Source organism: Sphaeramia orbicularis, chromosome 9 (genome assembly GCF_902148855.1).
Source record: "Sphaeramia orbicularis chromosome 9, fSphaOr1.1, whole genome shotgun sequence".
Classification (NCBI taxonomy): Eukaryota; Metazoa; Chordata; class Actinopteri; order Kurtiformes; family Apogonidae; genus Sphaeramia; species Sphaeramia orbicularis.
This window is the reverse complement of record NC_043965.1, coordinates 26,690,415-26,717,095: the sequence shown is the minus strand read 5'-3', so window position 1 is coordinate 26,717,095 and position 26,681 is coordinate 26,690,415. Positions and strand designations below refer to the sequence as shown.

General features: G+C 38.0%; 3 protein-coding genes across 8 annotated transcripts; 1 reads left to right on the top strand and 2 right to left on the bottom strand.

The window, feature by feature from the left end:
• Positions 1-893: 893 nt before the first annotated feature.
• Positions 894-5,694, bottom strand: drc10 (dynein regulatory complex subunit 10). Of its 3 annotated transcripts, XM_030143983.1 has the most exons (6): positions 5,341-5,388; positions 5,153-5,233; positions 2,300-2,975; positions 1,969-2,190; positions 1,823-1,894; positions 894-1,531 (listed from the first exon to the last, which is right to left on the bottom strand). In XM_030143983.1, the coding sequence occupies exons 3-6, from the start codon at positions 2,972-2,974 to the stop codon at positions 1,247-1,249; spliced, it is 1,254 nt and encodes a 417-aa protein (XP_029999843.1). In that variant the 5' UTR covers position 2,975; positions 5,153-5,233; positions 5,341-5,388; the 3' UTR covers positions 894-1,246. The 3 variants fall into 3 exon arrangements, with proteins under 3 accessions (XP_029999843.1, XP_029999841.1, XP_029999842.1); XM_030143981.1 differs by lacking the exon at positions 5,153-5,233 and having other exon boundaries at positions 5,341-5,694; XM_030143982.1 differs by lacking the exon at positions 5,341-5,388 and having other exon boundaries at positions 5,153-5,316.
• On the top strand, positions 3,962-19,127 carry tpcn1 (two pore segment channel 1). 3 transcript variants are annotated; one of them, XM_030143970.1, is made up of 27 exons: positions 3,962-4,313; positions 4,493-4,642; positions 7,822-7,958; positions 9,976-10,152; positions 10,234-10,347; positions 10,466-10,596; positions 11,567-11,655; positions 11,784-11,818; positions 11,936-11,994; positions 13,174-13,273; positions 13,532-13,648; positions 13,788-13,912; positions 14,483-14,531; positions 14,621-14,684; positions 14,779-14,823; positions 14,910-14,966; positions 15,046-15,099; positions 16,157-16,229; positions 16,367-16,474; positions 16,570-16,731; positions 16,939-17,054; positions 17,344-17,390; positions 17,500-17,568; positions 17,675-17,771; positions 18,016-18,155; positions 18,245-18,325; positions 18,411-18,554. In XM_030143970.1, the coding sequence occupies exons 2-27, from the start codon at positions 4,552-4,554 to the stop codon at positions 18,552-18,554; spliced, it is 2,481 nt and encodes an 826-aa protein (XP_029999830.1). In that variant the 5' UTR covers positions 3,962-4,313; positions 4,493-4,551. The 3 variants fall into 3 exon arrangements, with proteins under 3 accessions (XP_029999830.1, XP_029999829.1, XP_029999828.1); XM_030143969.1 differs by having other exon boundaries at positions 3,962-4,642; XM_030143968.1 differs by lacking the exons at positions 3,962-4,313; positions 4,493-4,642 and adding an exon at positions 7,212-7,326 and having other exon boundaries at positions 18,411-19,127.
• A 93-nt stretch (positions 19,128-19,220) lies between these two features.
• slc8b1 (solute carrier family 8 member B1) lies at positions 19,221-26,565 on the bottom strand. 2 transcript variants are annotated; one of them, XM_030143978.1, is made up of 15 exons: positions 26,165-26,565; positions 24,590-24,742; positions 24,134-24,186; positions 23,639-23,696; positions 23,333-23,438; positions 22,691-22,858; positions 22,040-22,153; positions 21,884-21,955; positions 21,663-21,793; positions 21,440-21,581; positions 20,451-20,572; positions 20,216-20,369; positions 20,035-20,115; positions 19,885-19,949; positions 19,221-19,758 (listed from the first exon to the last, which is right to left on the bottom strand). In XM_030143978.1, exons 1-15 carry the CDS (start codon positions 26,327-26,329, stop codon positions 19,567-19,569), a joined length of 1,776 nt encoding a protein of 591 aa, XP_029999838.1. In that variant the 5' UTR covers positions 26,330-26,565; the 3' UTR covers positions 19,221-19,566. The 2 variants fall into 2 exon arrangements, with proteins under 2 accessions (XP_029999838.1, XP_029999837.1); XM_030143977.1 differs by having other exon boundaries at positions 21,884-21,958; positions 26,165-26,564.
• Positions 26,566-26,681: the final 116 nt, after the last annotated feature.

The window sequence follows — 26,681 nt, the reverse complement described above, 5'->3', positions numbered from 1 at the left end:
GTTATCAGACCAGATCATGACCCATTTGGAAATTCAGAGGCTCTGTAGTGAATGTGGAAACACTGTCATCTTCTACAACATTGATTCACCAGTAAAACCCATGAAGTTGGATCAATGACAGCGGATGGAAATGCTTGTTTTATGTTCAGTTAACAACGGATTTTACTGAAAAAGTCACTTTTTCTGCTGTGTTCTCTGTTTTTTATATGATGTCCCCAACTTTAATCTGAGCTTTTATGAACATCTTAATGATCAGTAAATGAAATATAGGAAAATACCTGATTCATACTAATAAAATACAAAGTACAGAAGACAATAGTATAATAAATGGAGATAAATCACTTAAGAAAGGATCTTGGAACTGATACAAATGTAGTGCTGGGCCTTTATGGGTTAAGCAGAAATGGGAAAAAGAGACATCAACACAACTTCACTGTTCTATGGCATAGATTTTAAAACTTGATGAATTCTAGCCCAGGTATGCACATCATTTTCTAAAACGATATTCCTTCATTTGGTGTTTTGATGGTGAATGTGGAGAGAACTATCTCATATCAGTTCAAAAACTCCTAACAGTGTTGGGCTGAGATCTGGTGACTGTGAAGGCCATAGCATGTGATTCACATCACTTTCATTCTCATGAGCACCCTCAGTGGGCTTTTGTGGCAATATTGGAACAGACCACTCCCATTAGGGATTTCCTTTATTCTGTCTGCAAATCTCTCTTTCCTATTTCAATCATTAATCTACTAACATCAAACTGACTTCATAACTCTTGTTAATGTCTATGATTAAAAAAATGTTAATTGTTGTTTTACTGTTTAATTTTTATATTGTCAAAAATTTCCAAAATTTGTTTTACAAAAATCTCAAAGAGGTGGTAGGTTAAGGCATTTTCTTTATTAAATTCAAGTATTGAACTCCCCTACCTGTCTGAAAACACCCCTGACTATCATCATCAAATAATCAAGGAGTAGATTATGTACTGCCTGAAAACACCTGCAAGTATAGATGCAGAAGTCTTGTGTCCTCTCAGACCACTTGAATTATAACATGCTGAGAGGTAATTATAGAATTTTTGTTCAAAGACACTAAGAAACAAGCACTAAAGCTTTAATCTAAAAAATTACACAAACAAAAATCACAATAAATATACAATATAAGAATAATTTCTTTAGAAAGCACTTAGTGGAAAAACATGCAAAAACTGAGTGTGTGTCTGTGTCAGTACTGTAAAACAAACATATTAATACTTGGTCCTCTTGCCTTTGCCCTTTTTGGCCTTCTTGTTTTTGCCCTTGTTTTTCATGGCTTTACGAACACTGTAACCTCTCCACCATGATTGGGCCAAAATAGCTGCCTTAGTCTTCAGGTCCAGTTCTATCATCTCCTCCCTCCTCTTCTCTTCTGCCAGCTGACGCCTCTCCTGTACTTGACTGTACTCAAGCTCTAGGACATTGTAGAATTTCTCCAGATTCCTCAACTCCTCCTGATCCCCCTCCAGTTCTATTTGACTTCTCTCGAGATTGCCCTGAAACAGATGGTTAGAACTGTTAAAGGGACAGTTTCAGGGTTAAAACTGCATTGGAAAGAAAATGCAATATCATCTATGGGGCATACTTTGATAATGGCTGTCCATATGTTAAAGACAAATTTCCTCAGACAATTAATACATCTTGTCTAATCTAAACTAATTTCAAGATACTGCAAGAATTAATGCACATGTTAAAAATCCTCAATAGAAGTTCAACCAACAGGTATCCAGGTTATCTATGTTTTCCAATAGTCAACTTTTTACAGACACATTTGTCTAAGTTTGTACCTGAATTTCTTCGATTTCTTCGTCAAATTTTCGGAGGAAGTCTTCAATTTCCATCTTAACCATTTCAGTTTTCTACAACATGCCATGGACATATGTTAAAATAAATATTGTATATGAAACATAATAAGAATGTGTTGTAAACATACCTCTTGGTTTACTCTTTCTGTCTTCCTGTTTTTCAGGAACAAATTGTTGAGCTGGATATTGAACTGATTAATTTCCTGTTGTTTGCTGTCTTGCTTCTTCTTTGCTGTTTTGATGTATGGCTTGCACTGTTTGTCTGCAAGAAGTGCCACATCCACTTCCGGGAAGTATTTGTCGTTCAAGGACCTCTCCAAAGTTTGGATTTCATTTTCAAGTTCAGAAATCTGAGATGCAGTGAAAAAGGAGATATGTGATGTCAGTAAAAGTAAAGTAAGAAATTCTTTGTGTTCGTCACATATTGTACATGCAGAAATATCTAATTTGGTGCTTCACCTGTGCATCAGTTTCCTTGATGGCTGTGGCTATTTCAGTGATTGCCTCTTCCACTGATTCTATCTCCACTTTTTCGAGGACATAGGATGAAGTCGGCTGCGAATAGAGGGTCTGTTGCTCTTTCTCTGGGGTGGTCAGCAGCTTTTTCATATTTTTCTTGTGAAACTTCTTCAGCCCTCCAATTAGTGAGTTCTCACTCTCCCTGGCTCCCATACCTAGCTCTGCTTTCAGACTAGAAATGGCTTCAGGTTTACCTCTGACAAACCTCAGCAGGTTCCTAAAAGAGTTTTTGACCGCCCTCTCAAGCTGAGCCATTTTCCTCTCTCCAACTTCCCCACCTTCTCCATCTTGCTCCCCATGTGACGTTAACTTAACACTATCTAGTGTCTTCAGTCTTTCACAGACTACTTGATGCTCTTGAAGTGTTCTACTCATCTCCTTGTCCATGAAAACAGGCATATTGTCTTTCTCGAGGAGAGCCTCCAAAGTCACTGCAATCTCAATGTGACTGATGCAGTTTTCCAATATGTTGGAGATGCGCTCTGCCTCAACAGAGAGCTGCTTCTGCCTTGACAGTACATGAGCATCCTTAAGGCGTTTCTTCGCCTTTTGCTGGGGACTGATGTACAGAAGATTGTTGTCCTCTGTCGGCTCTCTTGTCACTTCTGCACACATACTGTTATTCGGATATAAGAATTAAACATTTTAAATTGTTTATCACCATCGTCTATCCTATATTAACAAACAGTGCAATCAACGGCAATATTCAGGTCTCTTACTGGAGGAAAGGTAGAAATGCAATAATGTTAAATACAAAACGTGAACATACAAGTTAAGTAAAAACCATACATTAAAAATTATTATTATTGAAATCGTTGATGCAAAATAAGTCCGTGTTTACTGTTGTAGCTAGTAATAATGGAACTCATTTTAATGGCTGTATATACAGTTCAGAGGATTAATCTAGAAATCAAATACAATTCATTTGTTTAGTTTAACTTTTTTTAAGGTCAAATTTATTTTCAGTGTTACATAATATTTCACATAAGAAATAATATTGTCTTGAGTCTAATTAGTGGCCTAAACTTGTTATGGTCCCTTACGTTCATTTTCTTTGTTTGCTGCTATATTAAAGGGTAAATTTACTGTCTGTATAACTGTAATGTCAGTGTATTTGTACATTAGTTAGTTTCAGTTTGTTTAACGGATAAACTAGTACCAAAATAAGAGCGTTAGTTAGCTAAACTTTGTCAGTATATCTAAAAAAAAAAACATCAGTTAATGCGCAAAGGCTAGTTAAATGACATTTAGTTATATTTAAAAAATATTACAACACATTCTCCTCACGGTAGCTAACATACCTCTTAAACCGTCAGCCAGTATTTTGGTTAAAAGCTAAAGTGTGTATATTTTCATGTTGCTAGGATACCTTCAGTGTAAACGTGAGTATTAAAATGGCCCCTTGTGATAGCCTTTTGTATAAAATATAGATGTCAGTACCTTTTTATCACATATGAAACAAAACAAAATATTTTACTGACAAATAAAGAAGCATTATAGATACATTCGGTAGTCTTTGACAAAAGGTTCTGAAAGCATCTAATTGTATACATAGACTTTTATTTTGAAAGTATGGTTACCGTCACTCAGCGTGCCGTGAATTGCTTTAGTGTCGTGAAAGTTTGTTGATAACCTAAATTAAACCGATAGGGGTTTAACAAGTACTGCTTTTGCGCCAGATGTTGTTGTTGTTGTTTTTTTCCAGATATAAAATTTTGTTCTAAAATGTTAAGGTGAACACTCGCTTAAATATTATTAGAACTGGTACATTTTTCTTGTTATTTAGCAGCAGGAATGCGACGATGACGCTTTCATGGACCCAGAGGGACAGTCTGTGCCTGTTAGCCTGAGTGACACTAAGACAGTTGATTCGGTGACAGATGTCATCTGCTCCAGGACAAAGACTTAACCTGAAACCAGCAGGCCGTGTCTGCAACAAACAACTTAATAGCTGGTAGTTTTTGCATTTTAGATGGAACTGAGACATTTCTTTCACCTAGTTGGCTATCTCTAGTTAGCACAGCGTAGAAAGTATTGTGCTTCGTTAGCTGTGAGGTCTCAAAATGTCCAGTTATCCTGTGCTTTGTAGAGACAGAGCACTTATTTAACTAGTGCTTATCTCACATTGATAGAAACCGAAAAGTAGCCACTTAGCCCAGTGAAACGAGAATTGCAGTTGTTTCTTTGCAAGAATGGAGGCAGATGACGATGTGCCTCTCATCTTAACCTGGGACGAAGCTAACAGCGGTCTGCTCAACGAGGACACAGAGAGGGGAGACGAGAGTGAGTATAAACCCCATATCCTCAAAGTGCATCTGTCTGTGTGAGCTGAACCCGCCACTGCTACAATGGCTTTTGATGATGACACAATACCTAGGATCCAGCTAAAGCAGCGTGTTCTCATTTGCCAGTTTATTTCTACACTTAAACGGAGATAGACTTTGTCTTTCAAACGGAGCTCATCAGAGCTCATACAGAGCTCATCAGAACGAAATTCAGTTGCCTTAACTTTGAATAGTGCAAAAAAAAACAAAAAAAAAAACAGCAGCAGTGTTGTGCATAAAAGAATTCAAGAATCGAAAGACACCAAAATATAAAAACATAATATAAGGAAATAAATATATAAAAATGTATTGAACATGTATGCAATGCAATTCCACAGCATAGTACTTGAACGCAGCATTGGTGCTTATTTGTACACTTAACTAAAACTAATGCAGCCAACACCTCTGCTTTGAACCCATCAGTCACAGATTTTTTACTTGAAACTACATTAGAAAGGTGTTCACTCACCAGAAAAACTTTTTCCACACAGTTATCCCTTCATAAGTGGTTAATTTTTAAGTTTCATCCCCATAATGGATCGATGTGACTCTAAATTTAAAGCAATGTTTACAATTCTGTATAGCTGTTGAGAATTTGAATTTGATATATTTTGCATTGGTATATTTATGATATAAAGGGTAATCTCATGTACTTACCAAATGTGCACATGTGCAGTCAGAAGTTGATTGTTTGCTGTTGTTGACTGTCAGCTGTATGCATGCTGCTTGTCCATGTCACACTGTTTTAATGCAGAAACGAGATGTCCACCTCTGAGATCACGTGTGCATGTGTGTGTGTGTGTATCCATGCATCCATAGTGCGTAGTAATCCTGCTCCCTTTGTATTCCTCACATATAACCTACAAAATGACCCGTTTGAGAAACTGCAGCATCAGCAGGCTGTGGACCCCTCAGCCCCTCCCTGGTGCTTATGGGCAGTGTGTGTGTTGTGTGTGAATGTCTGTAGCCTGTGTGTAAGTATATTTGTGTGTGAGCTTATTGGATCTTTTTTTCTGGCTCTGGGGGTGAACAGGAAGAGAAGAGGACTTTGTGTCTGAGGATATCTGGGTGGTGGTGGTGGATAAGAGGAAATGTCACACTGTTATTGCTGATTACTACTAAGGGGAGTTTTCTGGTGAGAGAGTTTGAAGTTGGACTCTCTCTTTTTGGAGAGAGAAGGCTGTACTTACAGTATTTTCCCTCAGTGACAGCCAAAGGCAAGGATAAAAGCGTGGAGTTCATTCAGTTGCTGGTGGGCAAACTCTTCAGATTATTACAGAAGTATATTTTTTCCCTGGCTGGCACAGTTATGACTACTGAGTCTGTTTGTGTTTCTGTGAGCCTGAACCCACCATGTTATTGACTGGGAGCTCTAAACATGTTATTGTTCTCAAACAAATGGGGGGTTGGAAAGGCACACAGCAGACACAGGGTGTACTCCTGTCAGGATAACAGCCAAGCTGTCACTGGACTGGAATTTGATCTTCATACTTCATCTCTGTCTGGGGTCAGTTTGGAGAGGAAACGTCTGTGACTGCATTTCAGTGGGTCGTATGGTGTCCTCTACTGCTGCAGACTTTTAGCCCCAAGGAGTCATGCCTGAAGAAGAAACATGTGAGCGCAGTGTAAGGGAGGAGGACTCGCACTGACTCGCAAAGGACTAAAATATGCAGCAGCAAAAAGGCACTTGGAGGGATTACTGATTGTTCAAGAAAGAAACTGTTATTTATATGAGAGTGATCATCTGGCAGAATTTGGAAATGGAAGTTATCAGAAAGGATTAAGTTTTTGGTTACATTTTTGTCATTTGTATTTCTGAGTCCCATGTGAAGACAGAAACTATCTATGTCACTTGGAATAAGTATTTAGGTCTCCTCCTAGTGATCTTTACACTGTTGTTGGATATTTAAATGTCTCACCCATCTTTAAAAGTGAGTCATTCTCTATTTTGTAGCACGTGATCAATTCCCTCTGTGACTCATCTGTCTCTTGTCTAAATTGTGTTGTCCAGGAAGGAGATGTAACAGGCAATGTGACAACAGTGCAAACACAGGACTTTCTTACTGAGTAGCGGCACTGGGTTTAAAGTTCACACTTTGCTGCTGAGCGAGAAGGAAGTTTCACTGTACAAGTGTGGCTGTTATCTTCCATACTTGTGTCTCTCATCTGTGTGAAGTTATGTGTTAACATTGCAGTCAAAAAAGTATCGACCCTCATAAGCTATGTTGGTTGTTTTGTACAGTGCACTTTCTCCAAAGTCACTTTGATCTCTCAGCTTGGCCTGGATTTTTCTTGATCTGTGAGGGCTCTCATCCGAACTCTGTTTGTTACCGGCAACACCCGAGTACGTCTGGGCTTTGCATCAGGCCTGAGTGGAATGTTTGACCATCTGTATCTCCAGATGTGTGTGGCTGCTGGAACGACACCAGCTGACTGTGAATGACGCACACACAAAGACTGGAGCTGTGGACTTTAGTGACATTAATAAATACAGCACACAGCTGTGGAACACAAACCTGAACTGATCAATGGAGGGCTTATACGGACAGGCTGACACAGCTGGCATCCATGAAGAACAGCCCCAAAATGAGGGTCCAATAGTGATCTCCTCTTATGCTTTACAATTAGAGCTAGACCACATTGGTACGAGTATATCCCTCTGTGTGTCCGATACATACCAGTTGAAATACTGAGGCATGAAAATAAAAGGAACCACTTTACTTTTCAAAATATGGAATTATGGTTGTAGTGATATACTGGTTTCATACAACTCCCTGATATGAAAATTGGTAACATACAAACATACATCTGGTTATCTACAGTAGTGGAAAAAAAGTAGCCAGGTGGACAAAATCATATTCATGTCCTTTCAAATGAGAGATGTACCCATTTATTTATCTATTCTAGTTAAACTTTTTACACATACGTCCACTGGAAAAATTGTTTATTATCTTAAATGAATGCTTTTTTTTAACTTAACTGACAAAAAAAACCCACATTTGTCTAAGGATCACAGTAACGGATAATAATTATTTATTGCAAGATCTCTTTGAAACTGTGATGTTACATACCATGAAAATCTCATGCAACCCTAAATGGAACATTATTTATAAACACAATGCTATTTATATGTTCCAGATGGAGGAGGAGGTAGTTATGACATAGTGAACAATGCTGTGATCTCAACACCGGGGCCTCAAAACCACAGAGCCCAAAATGTGTCATTACGGCAAAGCTGGGAGATGAACTACCAGGAGGCAGCCATCTACCTGCAGGTATTCGCACACACTGCACTCTGACATTTGTCAGTTACTGTGTTCACAAGGTAACTATAAATAGAGAAGAGGAAGTTCACATGATCCAGTAATATTTTTATGACACTATCAGTGGCATAAATGTTGATGGTTTAACTTTGTACTTTGTCAAATGTCTGCATTTATATCATGAGCAGTTGTATGTAATAAACTTGTTAAAATACAAGGAACTGCAGCTAGAAAATATAGCAGGATTGTACACATCTTCTCAGTAATTTATAGATAAACAGGTGACACTTTTTCTAGTTGCTTGTTTGTAGTTGATTGTCACTTACCATATGTCATAAACACATACTGATTTAAGGTGGATTGGCATCTTTTTGATTGTTACAAAGTCTTTGGAGTTATGACTGATGCCTTTTCCTCACAGAAGTGTTAAGAAGTAGTTCATCACATTTTCCTCATATGCCTCCATTTTAGAACCAAAAAAATCATACCAAGTCAACATAACAGGAAAAGCACTGAGCTACTAAAATTAAATGAGTTTATGAGACTTCTAGACTGCTTCATCATGATGGTGCTGCAGTGAAAACATTTTGTGTTGAGTTGTTTACGTCTCAATTTCATACATCAGTGTAGGCAATTTAATATTTGGATAACATACATATCATTTAAATACATTTTCTGTATTTCTTTTGTAAAAAAAAAAAAAACTATTTGTTTGGAATATAAACAGGATGCAAATATATTATAGACAGAACCAGTACTTTCCATTTTTCATGGAAAAAACAAAAAAACAAAAACCAAAAAAATAACCGTAACACTTACTACAGTCATACTAGATTTGCTCAAAGTTTATGGGTTTTCCCCTAACAGAATAAAGTACAACAGGATACAAGCTCATTCCTTCACTACTTCCTTGTGGGGGATTCCTCAGATTCCCAGTTCTTAATACTTTTTTTTTGCTGCAGTGATGGCACTAAGTAAGATGGAAGTAAGATGAATTACTCCCTTTGATGTGTCGTATTCAACAAGCTAATGCCACCTAGTTACCAAACTTTAGTATCAAAGCCAATATGTGTTATATTTTCTGTAAATTTAAGGAATTTATACTTATACATTATATGGACAAAAGCTTTGGAACACATCATACCTGCAGCTTGTGGGACTTTCTATTCATTCCTGTTGATTTGAAATATTATCATGATAAAAGTGTTCATGTCAGTTGTTGTCAATAGTTAGTAGAAATATCAAATCAATATTTCACAGAATTTTTTTCCCAAGTGAGAGCCGAAGAAACCAATGGGTTAGTTGTGGTTGAAAATGGTGATTTATAGTCAGAACATGATAGATATTTCAGAAATCTAGAGGATGACCATTTAAAACAATTATAACTCTGAATAAAATTAAGTAAAACTCTGAAGCATTTTCAAATCTTTTAGATAAAACTATAATCAAAATTAACCCTAACGGCTGAATAAATAATGAAACATCTAAATTCAGTTTGTCGCAATACTTTTATCTATATAGTATAATTAGATCAAACAACCACAATGCAAACATCCATATTTTATTCATTACTTAATTTTGAGTTATATAATCAACAAATAAAATATAATTCTATTTTTTCTTTGTTATTAAGAATCTGCCAAAGTATCAAGTTAAACAGATTATTAATTATTAATGTGTAAAAAACTCTATATAGAGATAATGAAAAAAACATTGTCAGTTACAGATGCAGAAAAAGTAAATATTGGACTAAAATGTGAACATTTTCAGAAATATAATTAAACACCTAATCGTCTTTAATAAGTAATCAGTATGAATTGCAGCAAATGAATAGAAGTGTATTGGTAAATGAAATACTAAGTGTAAATATGAAATACTTCCAAAATGTAGCTGCTGCAGCAAAAACAAAGCTCACATAATAGATAAATGAATTGGTAGATATTTGTTACACATACAGTCATAGTGCCCGCCCTAAACACAGTATTTGAAATGCTAACATTGTGTGGCTTGTGTTTAATTTTCTATACAGGAAGGAGAAAACAATGATAAGTTCTTCACCCACCCTCGAAACCCAAAGGCACTGGCAGCGTACCTGTTCGCCCACAACCACCTGTTCTACATGATGGAGCTGCTGACGGGCCTCCTGCTCATGATGCTGTCTCTATGTGAAGCTCCAGCAGTGCCGTCGCTGCGCCTAGATGTCTATGTGAGTCAACCTAAACGTGTGCTTTTACTCTGTTTTCTGTCCCGTAGATGTAAACATCACTGTGCGTGATGCTTTGTGCAGGTCCATGCCACTCTGGAGCTGCTGGCTTTGGTTATGGTGGCATTTGAACTGTGCATGAAGCTCCGTTGGTTAGGCTTCCACACCTTCATACGACACAAGAGGACCATGGTGAAGGTAACTACTGGAGACCATCACCACGTTGTCTTATCCTCTGAGGAAAAACCTGCTGTAATTTTAAATGTTCATCCTCTGTCACTTTATATAATCTTTGTATTTTCTTGTCATTGTACAGACGTGTGTGTTGCTGCTACAGTTTGTGGAGGCCATAGTGGTATTGATCCGTCAGACGTCACATGTACGAGTTACCAGAGCTCTCCGCCCTATTTTCTTGGTGGATTGTAGATATTGCGGTGCTGTACGCAGGTAAGTAATGACCTAAACAAATGGGAACATACAGTTTTAATTGCCACATTCTGACAAGAAGTGCAGGAAACAAACTGAAAGATGGCCAAAATACACATCTTCAATCTGCAGACCAAATATAAATATCAATGCTATTATAGATGAGTGAAGCCACTTTTCTGAGCCTCTGTGTTGAGACTTTCTACCTGTGATTGTGCCTGTGATTTGCTCAAATCCTATGTTTGAGAATATATTTTCTACAGCCTTGGAATGCTAGGAAGGGGTAGATGCAGAAATCGCATGTCCTCTTAGATCACTTGAATTACAATATGAAAGGGAATTATAGATTTTTTTGCTCAGTGATACTAAAGAAAATTGCAATTCTAAGATAGATTCATTCCTCAATGTCAGAAATGTTTAACTCCCTTGTGTAAGAGTTTAAAAATATCTGCATATACATGCAGAAATGACACTTGTAGGTCATTGAAGTTTCCTTTCAGTGTACCCACATATTAACATTGATTTTCTCATTTTTTGTTTTTCCATCTTTGATGCTGCCTGTTTAGGTTTGACACAGTATAGAAAATTCTGTTTGGTGAATGATACAAAAATTGCAAAATAGTTGTAATTATACTCCATTACATTACTGATAGCATATATAATTACATTTTAGTAAGTGATCAAAGTGTTGGTGCTTGCGAAGTGGTTAGATGTCAATATATTCTTTCCCCTAAAAAGCTTATTGGTAGAATATAACAGTCCTACTAAGATGGGTGACCATGTGGTTGTACAAGAACACCTTTCAGTGCTAGAATTCAGCAGTATTTTCTGTGTGAAGCTACAAAAGGATTCAGCTTCATTGCCTGGTTTCAAACATTTCTTAGAAAAGTAATCACAAAGGAATCAAATGTTAATAAGTTACACTCCAGTATTTTGAAATTATACAAAAAAAAAGACACTGTGTCTGATGCTATTTCTTTTATCCACTCAGAAACTTGCGTCAGATCTTCCAGTCCCTTCCACCTTTTATTGACATCCTCCTCTTACTGCTGTTCTTCATGGTTATATTTGCTATCCTGGGTAAGAGTTATTATTTTAATCTACAGTATAATAAATCTGTTGATTGTTTTCTTTTCTCTGTTGGGAACATTAATTGAGGAGGAAGCATCACTTCTAGTTTTCTTTGACTGGCCTCGTGTCTCTTCCAGGTTTCTGTCTCTTCTCTCCTAACACTGCTGACCCGGTATGTTGATTCTCTAGTCTGTCTGATTCTCCATTGTTTGAGTTATGTAAGTTTGGGGACGTGTGGCACTCTGTAGTGGTTACATTTCATGACTTAAACTTTCTTCTTTCACCACAGTACTTCAACACTCTGGAGAACAGCCTCGTCAGTCTGTTTGTTCTGCTGACCACAGCAAAGTAAGCACAGCAGTACATGCAGTACTTTTTAGTTATCTTTGCACAAATTGCATACAAGTGGTACTTCCTCTGTTAGAACTTGGCATAAATGTTTTTTCTATTCAGCATATGTGTTTAGGCTGAGTTTTTATTTGGGTTCTTGTTGCTCATGGAAAGGTGTAGATTAGCATGGTACCATGGTACAGTACTAATGTTTGATATTTCAGAGAGCTAGAGACTTAGAGTTACATCCAGTAACTAGTATTTCCCACTGTTGAGTGTGCTGCACAGAACACATGCAAGAAGTTTGTCCATATCAGCATGTTTTATATGTTGTCATGCCACCATCAAAACAGAGTGAAGGTATCAGGAGCTTTGTCACCACTCAGAGTATTAGCAATAAGTAAAAATCTGGTTACATGAAATGTTTTGAAGTTAAAATAATTTCACCTGATGTTACTGACAACAAGACCCTGGCCTCTGTCATCTTTTGGGTAACTGTCTAGTTATCAACGGGTGTAAATGCTTATGGGTGGATACATCAAATTGTGAGAGGAATTTCAGTCTATAAATCCCATGAAAATATCACCAACTAGAAGCACTCGGAGATCGCAGACCTCCGTCAAGGCAAATCAGTGCCCCCCCCCCACCCCCACCCCCGATCACCACCAAGATTTAATCATTTGTTCCTTGTGCCAGTATCAACATTTCCTGAAATTTTCATCCAAATCCGTCCATAACTTTTTGAGTTATCTGACACAGGGACAGACAAACAAACAAACAGACAGACAGACAAACCAACGCTGACAAAAACATAACTTCCTTGGCGGAGGTAATAATGAATTATTTTATGTGCAGGAAACTGTAACACATTAGTAAAGCAGAGCAAGCTGATGAGGTAACAGGTGCATATACAGGGTTTTAGGTTAAGTCCTAATGGTTAAATGGAATTTGTGTCATGTTGTGTCATACTGATGCTAAACAACTATTTTCATAAAAAAAAAAAGAAAGAAGAACTTCAGCCCTGTTATTAGAACAAGCTAGTTTCAGATCCTGTTCACTCAAATTAACCACAAAGATAAACAAGGCCTCGATAAACATATGTTTATCTGTGTCTTGTTTGGGGTTGGTGGTTGTGTCAGTACTAATGTTGAAATCAAACCTACGCCCTTGCATTCATGTGTCTCCTGGTTCTTGCAGTTTTCCTGATGTGATGATGCCAGCGTATTCGAAGAACCGCTGGTCCTGTGTTTTCTTCATTGTTTACCTCTCCATAGAGCTCTACTTCATTATGAACCTGGTATGAGCCCAATTTGCACTATCCCATTAAAGCAACATCAAGTTGATTATTTTATGTAATTAGGATCAACATCACTGCAGAGTTTTTATTTTTAAGTCTTTCAGTTTTAGTGCTTTTTTTTTGTTCAGTTCGAAATCAGTCTAAAACCAAAACTAGGCCTCGCTTCAGGTTCTATTGCATTTTTTGTAGTCTTTTATACTTTGTTTTTGATATAGTTTTCATTAACTAATCACATTGTGTTTTTCTTCGATCCTCCAGCTCCTGGCAGTAGTGTTTGATACCTTCAATGATGTTGAGAAGATGAAGTTTAAATCTCTTCTGCTTCACAAACGCTCAGCTATTGACCACGCATTTCAGCTGTTAGTAAGCCGGCAGGTATGTGTTATTCCAGTGCAGTGTAATGTATACTTGGTACAAATGCTGTATTATAGTATATATACAAGTCTCAAAGCTAGTTAATTTAAAAAATGCTTTTTCCTCATGTTTTCCTGCGTTGTTGTTGTTTTCCTTCCAGAGGCCGATGGGGGTGTCGCTGAAGCAGTTCGATGGTCTGATGCGTTTTTACAGACCACGAATGTCTGCCAGAGACCGCTTCCTCACATATAAAGCTCTCAACACCTCAGGGGCTCCTATGCTCAGGTAAATGTCTAACACACACAAAATAAAATACTGGTTATTCTGAATGCTGCAGCAAGAGCATTAACAAAGCAAAAGTCTCAGGCCACCTTTAGCTTTGTTGGTTTTGCATGTTTGAAATGAGCATACATATTCATTTCTCATTCTCTTTTCTTCACATACAAGAAAATACAGAAAATATGTGCACAGCCTTAAAAGACACAAAAAACAGAATTAAAAGGGTTGTAAAGGTTAAAGTCTCTATTCAGTGTGACCCCTGACCCCATTACAGGAAGCAGCACAAAGCGTTAGAAACATCTGACATGTGTTGAATGAAACCTGGTATAAAACATCAGAAAATTAATTCAGTAACTCTCATTGTCTGAACAAAAGGGTGACAGAGGTCACACTAAATACTACCTCTTTGGTTTATAGAAGCTGTTTTTTCCCTGAAAAGTTTTTACTGCTGTACATACTCCCCATATATCCAGATTGGATCTTAATACAGAGACTGAGAAATGCATGTGTGTGGTTATACAATTTTCTGTATAAATAAACTTGATTTCTTCATTCTGCATATTTCATTTTCCACAGTTTAGAAGACTTTTATAAGTTTTATGAAGTCACAGGCCTTAAATGGAAGGTAAAAAGCTTTTGTACATTTGTGTTGTGTATACATGTTCCACACTTTGGTGTTGTTCTTGAAAAGTATGTACTTTGTGTGTTGTTTAGGCACGGCGCAGTGGCGAATATTGGTTTGATGACCTTCCTCACACAACGTTCCTTATATTTAAAGGCATGTTCTCTTTCTGTCTCTCTTTAGTTTCTTCAATTTGTAACCTGTCTGTCACTTCTATATTGGTGTTGGTTTATATTCTTTATCTTAACAGGCATTAACCTGTTGGTGAAGTCCAAGGCCTTTCAATATGCCATGTGTAAGTCTGACAAATTCATTCTTCCCAGTCACTCTCACAGATAAGTCTCTTTTTGTAAAACTCATAACTTATTTTTGTGGCTGCAGATGTAGTGGTGGCCATCAACGGTGTGTGGATTCTTGTGGAGACGTATACGCTAAACAGTGAGTGTTTTCCTGATTAACATTAAACATGAGACTAAAGGAAGGTGTTTGGTGTCACAGATGTCTGTGTCATCCTCAGGTGGGTTCTCCTGGTCCAGATTTGTCCCCTGGAGCTACATTGTCTTCCTTACAAGTGAGTTGGCTACCATGTGTCTTGCATAGAAGACACTGGTCAACAATGATTTTGCTATTGGCAGAAACATACCTGATTTTTATCAGGTATGCTGATTCCAAATCTGAGATTAGAATTTCTCCAGCATGTCAGGATTTTGAGATATGCACATCAGTATGCAGCCATTTAATTCTAGCAATTCTAAGTGATTATAATTCAAAAATTTGAAGCGGGGGCACAGTTAAAATAACATTATACAACGCGTATAACAAAAAACACAACATATATAAAAATACCACTCATCAAAAATCAGAAAAAGTCAACCCCAAGCTTATTTCTGTGCAATGACATGGTCCCACCCAGGGGTGATGGGATGTTCCATATGTTCAGGATACTCCTTAACATTGTTTTGGTTGCTGTTACTGCAGACAACCCAGCTTCACAAAGACAGGGTGTATTCCTTCACAGTTCATGGCACATTTGTGGTTGGGAAGTAACACTCTTGTCTTATGAATACAGAGATAGAATCTTGCACCTGGCGAGAGAATGAGGACCCATGAGGAATGAGGCTCAGTCTCTTCTAAAAACCCCACTAATGTTTGAAACATGAAATATCTGAATTACCTGTGGGAATAAACCTGTATTTTAAGTACAATGCCTGATATTTCCTATTAAATGTAGTTTTTTCACAAACACAAGAGACAGTGTCTGGATCATTTTTGAACTAGTTTGATCCAAACTGATGGGCTTCTGGTTTATTCTTCACATCTAGAAATCAATTTGACCAGTTTAGCACATATTACCTGTGCATACGCAATAAGTAAAGTTTGGAAAATCAGTGTTTTTATAGAAGTTCACATAATTCAGAATGTTGATATGTCAGAGAAATTCTGATTTCAGATTTGGAAAAATATGCCCGATTTTTACAAGATTATATGTTTCAACACCAGAAGCAGATGAAAGTTTTTTTTATTGTCTTGTAAAATCATATCAGTGTTCATATGGTGCAAATGTGGTGCTTTCATATACTTATTCTAATAAAAACTCTACTTCTTTCTGTCCTTCCCCTTTCTTTCAGTTTATGGTGTAGAGGTGTTGTTGAAAATAACAGGTTTGGGGCCAGTGGCTTATTTCAGCTCTGGGTGGAATCTGTGAGTGGTAACTTAAACTGGGTTTTTGCATGAATTTTATTTAGTGTTCAGTATTCTGTTAAATCTGTGTTGGTGTGTTTTATGCAAAGACAATCAATATCAGTTCTAACACCGGTCTTTACTTTGCTGGTGTCCAGGTTTGACTTCTCAGTGACAGTATTTGCCTTCCTTGGTCTGATCGCTCTTGCCTTCGACATGGAGCCGTTCTACTTCATCGTGGTGCTCAGACCACTTCAGCTGCTCCGGTGGGCTTTCACTTCCTCTCTTAAGATTATTAAATGGCAATATTTAGTTTTAATCTCCTTCTTTATGCTTTATTCTGGTCCATTACCTTTCACAGGTTGTTTAAAATAAAGCAGAGGTATCGCAATGTACTGGACACCATGTTTGAACTGTTTCCGCGAATGGCGAGTCTGGGGTTGACGTTAATCATCTTCTACTATTCCTTTGCCATTGTGGGGATGGAGTTTTTTGCCGGCGTGGTTTATCCCAACTGCTGCAAGTGAGTCATAATGTTATAATCTCTTGAAATCAAAATTGAACTCATATAGTGTTTTATTTATCATCATATTCTAAATTGTTTTTCTCTATCTCTGTTTCTCATAAGGATATTGTTTGGAATATATTGTCCTTGTTTTCCACGTCCTCTGTTTCATTTATACAGTGGAGGATAGATTATACTTATGACTTTTTATTTATTTCCCCTCAGCACCAGCACTGTGGCAGACTCCTACAGACTGATCAACATCACCTATGGAAACAAAACAGTGCTGGAAGAAGGCTACTATTATCTCAATAACTTCAACAACATTCTCAGCAGCTTTGGTAATTCATGTTGTGATTTTTAAAGATAAAGTAGGAATTGTCTACTTTTCTTACTTAGGAAAAAAAACAGCAATGAAATAATCGTTTTATCAACACTTTCACTTCTCTAATTGTGTAAACCCAGTTCTCTTACTTTGCCTTAATTCTCATTTCTTCCCAAGCTTTGTTGTTAAGAAAAAACGTGTACTACCTGGTTTTAAATACATGTGATGTTTTGGTTTTTGCTTCCTCTCATTATATATCTATTTTGTTTGTTATTCATTAATCAAATTCATTCCTTTTTCTTCAGTTACTCTGTTTGAGCTGACTGTGGTCAACAACTGGTACATTACTATGGTACGTTCAAGTCCTTTATCTGAACCGTCTCTTATCAGTCTTCACTCTCCAGTCTCATTGTCAGTCACATGGTGTCACTGTTGACCTGCTGCTGTTTTCACTCCCACAGGAAGGAGTGACATCTATGACAAGTCACTGGAGCCGACTGTACTTCATGACGTTTTATATCGTTACCATGGTGAGACACATGCAGTCACAAGTATTTGCATTCTTGCTTTTATCTCTGTGTCGATGCGTGGGACAGCTGTCATGCATGTTTGTGTTGTTTTGTCCATGCTCTCCAGGTGGTGATGACCATCATTGTGGCTTTCATTCTGGATGCATTTGTGTTCCGCATGAACTACAGCCGCAAGAACCGAGAACCACTGGAGAACCCAGAGGGTGGGACTGAGTGTGTGTGGCTGAAGTGTGTGCAATAAGGCAGCTTTTACAGATGGAGCATTTTGGAAATAAATCGCCAATATTGTGTTAGAATGTTTTGTTTTCTTGCAGATATAATCAGATAACATCAAATCCATAATTTATCTGATAATGTACCGAAGATCATACACTGAGCTGCCTGTCAGGTATGAATCGGTGGTGGATCAGTAAGTCATCTAAGTGTCTTTGTGTGTACATTTTCTAGATGAGAACGGGATAGTGTTTGAAGTCGAGGTGAGTCGTGATGAAGCTCTTGAGACTCTGGAGCTGTACAAACAGACCTGTCCAGGACAGTCATCACTCAGTTCTTTACAGGGTGTCCTACAAGCTATGGACAGGAGTGGGGTAAGAAAACACCAGAGCATTAACTGTGTGTCCTCTGCTTCACATGTGAATTCCCACTAATGGTTCCCTCTTTGCCTGGGTGTGTACAGCACTCATCACTGGTGTACCTAGGCCACAGGTCGAGGACAAAGAGTGACCTCAGCATGAAAATGTATGAGGAAGAAATACAGGTGAGTCATTTATCTGTAATCTGACCGGTATGCCCTTTAGCCTGCCTGTCGCAATGTCATGACTTTATTCTGTTTGTTTTAACAGGAATGGTATGCAGAGTATTCAAGAGAAAATTTGCCTCAACCAGACCAAAGCCAGGAGCAGGAGCTGGACAGTCCTGACCCTAATCCATCTCCCTTCCCTGAGCCTCAGCTCAACTCACAGACTGGACCTCATAGCATCAACTAATGCACAATTTACACAACCACACCTTTGCATTTTTTAAAATGCTAAGACCTCATCACTCCATTTCTCTCCAAGTTCTCCCACTCTCACCGGTTACCAGAGAGGAACTAGTTTGTGGCCTTCTGGACTGATGCAACGGGCACAAACGTTGGCTCCATGTTTGTTATCTGTCACTGAACAAAAAAAAGTACAGGTCTGTTGCACAGCAAAGTAGAAGCATTGTTCTCTTATGGCCTTTTTCAAAGACAGCTGCTGTAGAGCAGCATCTGACGGAGACTGTACCACTACAGTTATGTGTGTATACTGTAGGCCATTTGTGACCTCTTGTAAATCATGTAGTACTTAAACCTGATGCCTTAGTTTAACGGCTCATTGACCAGTATTAACACAGACAGTACTTTTACTAAATTGTCAAAAGACCAAAATCATAAATCCTTAATACTACTTTAAGCTCAACCCAGCAAAACCCAACTGTGTATCTCCTAACTAATGTCTCAAAATATTCTACTTTTATATAACTTCTTATTCTGTGATGTATGAGTTAATAAGGGATTTTAATAAACTGTCGAAACTGAAGTGCATGAATGTATTTTTGCACAAGAAAATGCTGCTGATAACTGACACAAACCACTGACACTGTAATAAAAAAAACACAGAACATAGACCACATAATATTGACTGGTTTACTATAATGTGTTAAAAAAAACACCCCAAACCAAAATAATTTATTTTTTCCCAGAGCAGCATTATATAAAGTAATAATTTTAACCTGCTTTCAGTTCATGATGTTTTAATGTACAAATGCTAAAGACAACTGATTTTTACAACCCGTTTCCTGTTTGCAGGTTGAGTTAAGGCACACTGATTAGATTCAGCAGAAAACTCTAGTTTTTCATGATAATGCCTTGTTGTTACCTGGTGCTCAGGAAAAGTGTCCAGTTGATTCTTATATAAACAGTGCACCAGTGTATTTGTAAAATAAGAGGGCATCCCTTATTTCAGGCTGGTCTCAGCTTTATCCCAGGTGGATCTTTCCAAACTCGGTGAGGAGTGCAATAAGAAGGAAGAGGCCGTAGAAGGCGAGGAGGAAGCTCCCGTATGCTCGGCCCAGGTGGAAGCGGCTCAGTGGGACGATGATAAAGGACAGAACCAAAGACAAACCCAGAGATGCAGCAAGAACCCATGTTAACAGACCTGCAGGTTCAAGCTGAGGAGGGAAAACCACAAAAAGAAGCCTCATGTTAATGTTTTCCAAAACACCCTTGTGTCACTTGCAGGTGTAATAATGTTTAACCATGATTATATGCTGATCATTTGTGTGAGAGGAAGATACCTGCACTTCAGACTGTGTTTTTGCCATCTGCACCAAACATCCCAAACCCACTCCAAAGAGCATGTCTGAGGGCGATGCAGTCAAGGACACAGCCACTGTTATCATGTTGATAGTTAACAACTTTAATGACACTCATGAAAATAAGGATACTGAAAATGATCCCTCCAAAGCAGGCAGAGATGGCCATGCGTGGGTAACCCTGCCTGGCCAAGGTAATGTCTGAGAAACAATCTGAAAAGAGAGATTCATAAAGATCATTTTGTAGTTTTTAGGCTCTGTCATGTGCTTGTGTATGCTTTAAGGAAAAAGATGAAGCTACACAAATGATCACCTCCTATGCTGTTGCCCCAGGCCAACAGAGTCAGTCCCAGCACAGTGTTACTGAGACTCAAAACCACACCGAGCATGTGCAGAACACTGACGACTTCAGAGGCCGCTGCACTGATCAACACTGCACTGACCACAAAGCCTAGAAGGGCAAACAGCTGGAGAGGGAAAAGAAGAAATAATGTAACATAAAAATACCACTAGTAATAATCTGGTAAAGGTGTGCAAAAGATACTTACTGGATGATAGGAGGGAGGCTCGTCATTGGTGGTGGTGCAGAAGACAATGGCAGACAGGAAAAGACCCAGAAGAAGAAACAGGAGCCACAGAGGAAACTCCCCCTGGATCAGATAGTCTGCATCTAAACAACAGTCACAGAAAACACATGGACTTTTAAGAACACAACTTACTAAAACAGCTGCTTTCTGGCAGTAGATCAGCTGATTACTGCATCATATATTCAGCATTTTGTGACTATCGTATCGCTGTTCTTTTAATCAACTACTATTTTAACTCTGATGATGCTGCTTCTCTGTCGTCAACAGTCATCATCACATGTGATAGGTTACTCATCACTAATAACCTGTCAAGACTGAAAACAGTCAGTCAGAAAAAAAGTATTTACTATTCATACCCTGCAGTTTAATGTGAAATTAATGAAATATTACTGAATTGTACTCTGCCCACTTGATCTGATAGTCAGCTTTTGTATTGGAGTTACTCTTAAATATGAGAAGAAATGATTTTTAACTTTTACTGCAAATGTTTATTTGTTCCAAATGTTAGTTATTGGTCTGTTATTACTACTAATCAGTATGTCAGCCCTAAAAGAAATAAACCATACAGTAGTGGAAAAAAGTTTTCAGACACCCTTAAAATTTCACACAATCTCAAATATTATCATGAAATATTTTTGCAGAAAAATCTTTTTTGTGTTTCAAAAGGTGTGGCTGCATCAGCATATGCATTTTTGTTTATTAACAAGAAAAAAATAACGAAACTAAATTCTTCAGTTTCAGCACGTCATGCCCTGGATGTGTTTAATTATCTTGCTGAAACATCCATTTTTGACCTCAATGGAACAGAGCACATGCAGAAGGGAGCATGTCGGTTAAATATATCACAAACACATGGGGTGTCCAATAACTTTTTTCCATCACTGTATGTAGGAGGAGGAAGATTTAACACCTATTCTGTGTCTGTAAAGTCACTTTCTGATGACACTTACATATTCCAGACTGGAAGGTGAGCACACACACCACTGGAGCAGTGATGAGATGGAGGCAGTTCAGTGGGCGTCGCCAGTTCTTGTCTTCTTTGTCAGGGTCGACCACAGGAATACAGAGCAGCAGCAGGACCTCCAGAGGAGTCTGAGACAAAACCAAGATCAGCATTACTTCAGACATTTTCTTCTAATTCAACTCCTTGTTTCTGTCTGTTGCTGCACACACCTTCACCACTTTAAGTACTCTCCAGCTCAGTGGTTTTCTCCTCCACTTCCTGCTGTCCACTGGGTTTAGAGAGCTAAGAAAGATGTGACTCGTGGACTCGGAGTAAGGCAGAAGAGGTCTGTACTCTGACTCTAAAAACCACATGTGCATGTTAATAATCCTGCAAGAAAAAACCCATGTGTACTTCAAATCATCATCTACTTTACAGAGGGTTATCCTACCATACTCCTGTTGGTTGGTCCTGCCACTCAAACAGGGAATGTCATCATCAGAAGAGTCAGATGAGTTAAACTCTGCTGCAAAGACAGAAAACATTCACTGTGAACTGTGCTGCTATTTTTAAAAATTATCTGTGTTTACATGTGTGTTTATCTAACCTTGGTAATGTGTGTCACTCTGGATACTGGAGTTCCTTGAGTACTTCTGGCGGTTGTAGATGTAGGCACTGATGATTACAGTCAGTACATAGACCACATAGAGGCCCAGGTACCCTAGAAAAAGGAACCAAAGAAATGCAATACACAAACTGCTTTGCAAAGATGGCAATGACAGATGTATTGACTGTTTACCCTCAAAGACCTAAACCATCTACTCATCTAATATGTTTAATAAGTGCTGATCCACTAATCCTATCTATACACTGAAATAATTTGAGTAAAATGCTTTTTCTCCGTTTTTCATGGTCATCAGATATGACCCTTTTGGACATTTAGAGGCTCCGTAGTTACCATGGAAACACCGTCATCTTCTGCAACATTGATTCAGCAGTAAAACCCATGGAGTTTAACAAATGACAGTGGTTGTAGATGCTTGTTAATTAACCAATTGATTATATATTTTGTTGAAAAAGTCACATTTGCTTCATTTATCTGTTTTCATCCAATAACCTTTGAATTTAGTCCGAACTTTTACGAACACCAATATGATCAGTACATCAAATATAAGAGAACAGCTGATTTTCACTGAGAAATGAAAAACGCAGAGGATAATATTTAAATAAAGAGTGATAAATCTATATGTGTGTGTACCAAGTGTTTCTCCCAGTGAAATGGTTCCTCGGAACAGAATGACGAACGTCCAAAACACTGCTGCCATGTAAAAGATGACATCACGCAGAAAGGGCCGAGATGCCACAGCAAAAGGCTTCACCAGCGCCACACTGCCCGCCACAACAGTGGTGACAAAAATACCAGCTCCTGTGGATAGAAGGTTTCAGAACATTCAGCATTTTCTTGAAAAAAGTGGGCCCCTAAAGGCTTTTATAGTTATGATTTTTTTTTTACTTTAACTCTCTAAAATGGATGAAAATAACTGTCGGTGAAATCAAAAGAATAAAAATAGATACATTCTATACCTGACCAAAAAATTTCTTGAAATGTCTTCTAGTCTACAAAATTTTGATTCTGTGTCATACTATACTATTCAATAGTACAGTATTGATAAAGTTATTATGGCAAATAAATGACAAATTTTACTGAATGCAGTTTTGAATTGAAACTGGCCTGATTTTAACTCTACATTCCCCCAAAAAGAATCACTAATGCTGTTTTAACGTGACAGGTGAGTTGTAACAGAATAACTCTTGTATATCATGTGTGGGACAGATAAAAAGGTTTAGTATTTTTATGATTACTTTGGTTGTGGATGTGTGTATCAGAGACTGTACCTACCAAATAAAGCACCAATGGCCAGACCAGCTGTGTGCGGATAGGAGAAAGCTGCCATGGCACTGAAGATATCAGGAGCTCCATTACCGAGCGCTAAAAATGTCACACCCTCAGCACAAACACCAGTTAAGGACAATGTGTTTAGTTAAAACCATTTAACAATATTGAGGAAAACCTGATTGTTAAAACAGTAGCAGCAATGAGAATCTGTGAAAAACTGACTGCTCTGATCTGATACCAGATAAATGTTAGGACATAATATAAATAAAGAACAACAGAGGGGTTCAGAGTAGACGAGGTAAAGGATACAGCCACGTTGTGAGTGAGGTGCAGACTGGTAGAGATGGCTGACAGATTGGGACAGAAACTGCAGAGAAACAGTGAAAAATGACTGAGTGAGTGTCCTCCTCAGGAAATGCAATGGTATATCAGGGGGTTTAACAGAATATACATATAATTTGGGAAATCTTATACTAAAATAAATAACAATGATAATAATTTTATGTACAAAGCTAGTGTTGAGCACTTGTGAAAGTGGTTGTATTAAAAAAGCAGAAGAATCTTCCTTTGAGGAAATCTTCCACAAATGACAAATAATGAAAAACTCTGTACAGTCACATGACCGTTTTCATGTGATCACATAGACGGCACACAATGTAAGTGTGAGCTCGTAAAAGTGAAGTTTCACTTGCCAGAGCTGAACTAATCAGTGAAAATGACTGATTTATGGAAGTTGTTAAGGTCTGCTGAGACATACCAAGAGGAACCAAACAATCTGTCAAACACACACAGTGTGAGACTTACAATTTAGAGGCAGTGAGTCCTAGAATGATGAATAAAAAGAACAGCCATATAATCTGTGAAGAATCAGAAGACAGTAATGGTCAGATGACTTATTAACACAAATTCACACAACTTTGAATACAGAAATCGTATTGTTCTTGCAATGTTATCATTTACAAAACAGCTTTTTTTTTTTTAAACTTTTTCCTTCTGCAAATTAACATTGTTACTGCATTCGCCCAAAAAAACCCCCGAAACAAAACATCCTCTATGTGGTTATGTTGTCATATCAGGAATTCATGATGTTTGCACATGCTCTTGCAAACCCATTATTTAGCAAAATGTGAAACCAGTAAGTCAGACACTTAATCAATCCAGGCTCTCCCACAGCAAAACCAACTTCCTCATAAGAGCAACTGCTGCTGAGGTACACAAATCTACTCAAAATACCCACACCCACTGACACCCAGGGCTTACACAGAGGGTGATGGTAAGAGGAGTGAGGTTGGGAGGAAGCAGACAGAAAGCCAAATCCAGGTAGTTAAGGAATCCATCTTCCATATCACAGTCTGATGTGTTCTTCACAAATGCACAGCGGTCCGCAGGGCTGAGTTCCATCACAGTGTCACACTAAACACACATGACATTCAGTTTTTTAATCCATCAATGATTGGTATCATTACAATGAAATCCAAAACATGTGCAACTTCATATTTTGCTCTTTTACATATATTTTCTTTACTTATTTATTATTATTGTTTCTACTGAGTGATGCTTTATATATTTGTATTTTTAATATACTTTTAGTATTTCTATGCTGCTGTGACACAGCAAATTTCCAAATTGTGAGACTAATAAAGGGTTGTTTTATGTTAACTTATTTAATAGTTTATTGATTAAATAAGATGTACATCTTATTTAATTTATTGATCCCCCAAGGGGAAAACTCAAAAAATAATTTGATTCTATGTTTTTGTGAGTCTAGCAAATTAAATACCTGACAAAACAAGGTATTTTGTTCACATTTCAACAGAGTGCATTAACCGACACTGAAATAAAATAATAAAAATTAAGTGTTTGATCAACAAAAGCATTAATGTTACAGTAACGACCAAAACAAAATAAAAATCAGTGTAACAGTTAAAGACAATGCATAGACTACATTTAAATCACACAGATACAGCATGGATCTCATTATTATCATTATAGTCTTATTAAAGGCATTGACATTGTTTGTTCTCAATGAGACATTTTGTGAAATAACAACGCATTATTACACTGAAATTCATATTAGATTTTGCAATGAAGAGATGGCCAAAAAGCAAAACCTTCAATCTGACAAAATACATATTTTTGAGACAACTAAAAATTCTTGTAGTTTTCTTGCAGGATACTATTTGTTGATGATACCCAATAAACAATACACTGTTTTTGGGCTATATTACTATTTAGGGATAGTATTCTGCAAGAAAACAAGAAGATTTTTTTGTTTTGTTTTGTTTTCTCAAAAAAGTGCATTTTTCAGATAGGAGATTTTGCTCTCTGGCCATCGCTGTGACAGAGTCTTAAAACACAAACATCAGATGGTTTGTCACTTAGATAAACATGTCATGCAGCTTATTTTGTGGTCAGTGGTATATATTCAGTAGGCTACTAAATGTCACACTGGAGATCTGAAAGTCAGCTGGCAGTTTGAAAAGTGTTTGAGATGTAACTGACTTTTTTTATTAGATCAGTTCTTCATCTAGTGAAAACTCAGTATCTGCTCCACTGACACATATTCTAATGTGTCCTCATAGACAGACATAGTACACTGGTGTCCATCTGAGGGGCCTGAGGGTTACAAGTGGAGTCTGTCCTGGTGTGAACATGCATGTCACACTTCATTCATGTCTTTGGACTCATACTGATCATGTGACAGGTGGAAAAACCTGCTGACAACCTGCAACGAAACTCAAATCTCTGTCCGCACACTGAACAGCCTTCACACATAAACCTGAAAAAAACAGACCAGTAAAATGGCAGTGAACGAGGTTATTTGTTCTCACTGACCTCATCGTTGATGTTTTGAGACATTGTGGACAGTGTGGTGTTGGTCTTGTCTAACCCGACACCAGACTCGGTCCTGGGGACACGGGAGCCCGATGTGGCCCCCTGACAGGACGATAAAATTAGAAAAACTGAGATGAAAACACAAAAAGACATGACTGCTTTCATCCCGGAGCTGCTTCCATTCTGCTGCGGAAAGGACTGGTGGTCTCAGCGGTCCAGACCTCTCAGCTCAGTTCATGCCGAAAAACGAGACGCAGAACAGACGAAAACATACGCAAAAAGAAACGCCGACGTTGTTGTAAAGCTGTCAGCTGTCTTGCTGGACTTGTTTATCTGCGTTTGTTCCAGTGCGGTTTTTCCTGGATCGGAACGTGAACGCGCTGTACACCTTCCGAGCAAGTCCCGCCCCCTGTTTGCCAAGCAGCCGTGTGCCGCCTTCCATGACTCCTGTAAAACTCAGAATTCCCAACTTATGTGAGTAAACTGCAGTTGTCAGACATGCTGTTTTCATAATGAA